Consider the following 3,665-nt stretch of genomic DNA (forward strand, 5'->3'; position numbering starts at 1 on the left):
ACGCGCCTGGAGGGGAGTGTGGATCGCTTCGGTGTGATTTTACTGGAAAGATGAAACCCGATGAAACGCCTATGTTTGACCCAAGTCTGCCTGAAGAAGTGGACTGGAGTCAGAATACAGCCACATTTTCTCCAGCCATTTCTCCAAAGAATCCTGGAGAAGGCTTGGTTTTGAGGCCTCTTTGTACTGCAGACTTGAATAAAGAATCTTTTGAGCATATGAAGAAGTCTGGGGATTACTATGTTACAGTTGTGGAAGATGTCACCCTAGGACAAATTGTTGCAACAGCAACTCTGATAATAGAACATAAATTTATCCATTCATGTGCTAAGAGAGGGAGAGTAGAAGACGTCGTTGTTAGTGATGCATGCAGAGGGAAGCAGCTCGGCAAACTGTTATTATCAACTCTGACTTTGCTAAGCAAGAAGCTGAACTGTTACAAGATCACCCTTGAATGTCTACCACAAAACGTTGGCTTCTACCAAAAGTTTGGTTATACAGTGTCTGAAGAAAATTACATGTGTCGGAGGTACCTAAAGTAAAGAACACCGTGAAGATAATGCTCCAGGGCTTTTCCGTTCATTTCTGTTGCTGCAGCCCAGTGAGCTCCATTCCTTCTAGACTGGAAGCAACTGTAGTAGTGACACAAGAGCATGCCTGTGGCTGCTGGGACTGCTCTGCGTTCAAGGAATACAAATGATCATAAAGGGGATGATTTTTAACCAAAGGAATATATTTTCAACTTGAATCTTTTCTTGCATTGTATTTTTCTAAAGTTTGTCTTCATTTCTGAAGTAGTCAAGAGTATGGGTAGTAAAGAGTTGTATCTGCTCTGTGCTGCTCATTTTTAAATATATGTATATATATTGAATAAGGCTTTTATCACATAAAATTATTTTTGCCTCATATACCTAAATACACTTAAGGGTGCATCATTTCTCACATTATAGGGAGTTGGACACATCTATTGTTATAACTAGATCATCTAAACATTGTTGATTCTAAGACTCCACACAACTTGGACAAGGTATAAGAGTTTATTTTACTAAGTGTTGGTATATAGTTCTGTGCAGACACTGCACCACCTGTCTTGTCTGTTAAGTGATGTTAGAATTATCCAAGGGCAAGTCTAGAGACCCAGGGTTCTTTCATTAGTGGGTGAGCAGCTCTTTCACCTGGTACTTTCACCTGGTTTCCATATCATGGGCATCTGAAGCTTTTGAGCTGCCAAAAAAAAAAAAAAAAAAAAAAGTGGTACTGTCTGTCTTTGTTCCATCCTTAAAAAAACAGTAGCTTTTCTATTTATATGATTATAATGGTATTATTATTCTGATAATTGTCCTGTTTTATTTATTTTAATGATTTTTAAAGGTAGAATTAGACACTTTATTAACAATGGTTCTAATCTTTTTTGTATTCCATGTTATTTACATTAAACTTGTTTATATGAAAAAAAAAAGATATTATAAAACATATAGAACATTCATTTCATTTTCAGTCAGTAATATTGATGCAGATAGTAGGAGGTCATGGTTTAACTGGAAAGTCTTGGCTTTTTTCCCTCTGTGCTTAGGAACATATGTATGTGCTTATATGGGTGGGTAGGTGGAGACTGGAGGTCAACATTGAGTGTCTCCCTCAGTGGCTTTCCCCTCATTTTGGAGACATGGAGCTCACTGATTCTACTAACCTGGTTGGCCAATGTGCTGTCTTCCACACCATCTTGACCCTGGCACTGGAGGTACAGGGGTGCTGCTGTATCCATCTTTTTATGAGCTCTCTGGGGATCTGAATTTGGATGTTTATGTGTTTTAGCAGCTGAACCATCTTCATGACTTTTTTTTTTCCTTTAGAAGAGGTGACGTTTCACTGTTTCCCAGCTTAGTCCTGAACTCTTGAGCTCAAATAATCTTTCCACCTCAAATTCCTAATTAGGCATAACTATAGATGTGTGCCTTGGCCTTGTCCAGCTAGAGTTACAGGTTTGACTTAAGAAAACCCAATTTAAGCCAGGTGTGGGTGGCACACGCCTTTAATCCCAGCACTCAGGAGGCAGAGGCAGGCAGATCTTTGAGTTGGAAGCCAGCCTGGTCTACAGAGTGAGTTCCAGGACAGCCAATGCTCCACAGAGAAACTCTGTCTTGGAGGGAAAAAAAGACAGAAAAAGAAAATCTCAAGTTCTTCCTGGTTCCATGGTATAAACCTTTAATCCCAGCACTTGGCAGGCAGGGGCTGGGAGGATCTCTGTGAGTTTGAGGAAAGTCTGGTCTACATAGAAAATTGTAGGGCTACATAAAGAGACTCTCAGTCCTCTCCCCGCTCCAAGTAAAAAAGAAAACCCAGTTTCTAGCCCACAATCTGTTCTAGACTTTTTTTTTTTTACAGCATATATTCTGCCTTTTAAATTTCCTAAGTGGTTTTTACTAAAGCAGCATACTGAGTTCTGTCGAAGAGGGAAGACATTACTGTAATGGAAACCTAAGTAGCTGCCTGGTTGCTGTGGCTCGTAGCAAGGGGGCATCATTTCTCATCTGGTCATAGCTCTTCTCCATAATGAAATTAGCCAGGCCGGGCGGTGGTGGCGCACGCCTTTAATCCCAGCACTCAGGAGGCAGAGGCAGGCGGATCTCTGAGTTCGAGGCCAGCCTGGCCTACAAGAGCTAGTTCCAGGACAGGCTCTAGAAACTACAGGGAAACCTTGTCTCAAAAAACAAACAAACAAAAAAAATAATGAAATTGGCCACGTGGTTAAAAGTCCATCAGGTGGTGAGCAGGATGAAGTCAGCCCTTCCTCTGAAATGAGGACCGTGTGGGCCAAAGGTGATGCTGGGGAAGTCCAAGACTTGACGCTCGGGAAACTCTGCTGATGTTGATGTGTCTAAAGGAGTCTGGGAATCTGATGCAGTTTCCCCATGCATCGTCACTTCCAGAATGAAGTGTGAGCTAGGTGGGGATGTAGCTCAATTGGTGGAGATCTTGCCTCGTATGCAGGAAGTCCTGGGTTTGCTCTCTCACTGGGTAAGCCAGGCATGGTGGTGTGTACCTGTAATCCTAGCATTTGGGAGGTGAAGGCAGGAAGATAAAGTAACCCTTGGTTCTATAAAGAGTTCAAGGCTAGACTAGGATGCGTGTCTCCTGAAAAAAAATAAATAGGTAAGTGTTCAAGAGCACAATTTGGTACTTAAAAACAGAATTCCTGGATGGAGCTTGGAGGAATTAGGGGGAGGACTGGGCGGTGAATATTATCAAAATACATTGTATTTGTGTTGGGTAGTTTTATGCCAACTTGACTGAAGATAAAGTCATCTGAGAGGAGGGAACCTCGATTAAGAAAATGTCTTCATAAGATTGGGCTGTAGGCAAGCTGTAGGGCATTTTCTTAATTAGAGATTGATGGGTGAGGGCCCAGCCCATTGTGGGTGGTGCCATTCCTGGTCCTGACTTCTATAAGAAAGCAGACTGGCCAGGCAGTGGTGGCGCACGCCTTTAATCCCAGCACTCGGGAGGCAGAGGCAGGCGGATCTCTGTGAGTTCGAGGCCAGCCTGGTCTACAAGAGCTAGTTCCAGGACAGGCTCTAAAGCTACAGAGAAACCCTGTCTCGAAAAACCAAGAAAAAAAAAAAGCAGATTGAGCAAGCCATGTGGAGCAAGCCCGTAAGCAGCCC

The 3,665-nt window shown here is 42.6% G+C and overlaps 1 protein-coding gene across 1 annotated transcript; it reads left to right on the plus strand.

Moving 5' to 3' along the window:
- On the plus strand, nt 1-908 carry LOC119817041 (glucosamine 6-phosphate N-acetyltransferase-like). Its single transcript, XM_038334209.1, has one exon. It carries the CDS (start codon nt 51-53, stop codon nt 540-542), a length of 492 nt encoding a protein of 163 aa, XP_038190137.1. The 5' UTR covers nt 1-50; the 3' UTR covers nt 543-908.
- Nucleotides 909-3,665: the final 2,757 nt, after the last annotated feature.

Source organism: Arvicola amphibius, chromosome 6 (genome assembly GCF_903992535.2).
Source record: "Arvicola amphibius chromosome 6, mArvAmp1.2, whole genome shotgun sequence".
Classification (NCBI taxonomy): Eukaryota; Metazoa; Chordata; class Mammalia; order Rodentia; family Cricetidae; genus Arvicola; species Arvicola amphibius.

Excerpts from the sequence above, each read along its gene's own strand:
- LOC119817041 (XM_038334209.1), top strand. The coding sequence starts at position 51 with ATGAAACCCGATGAAACGCCTATGTTTGACCCAAGTCTGCCTGAAGAA.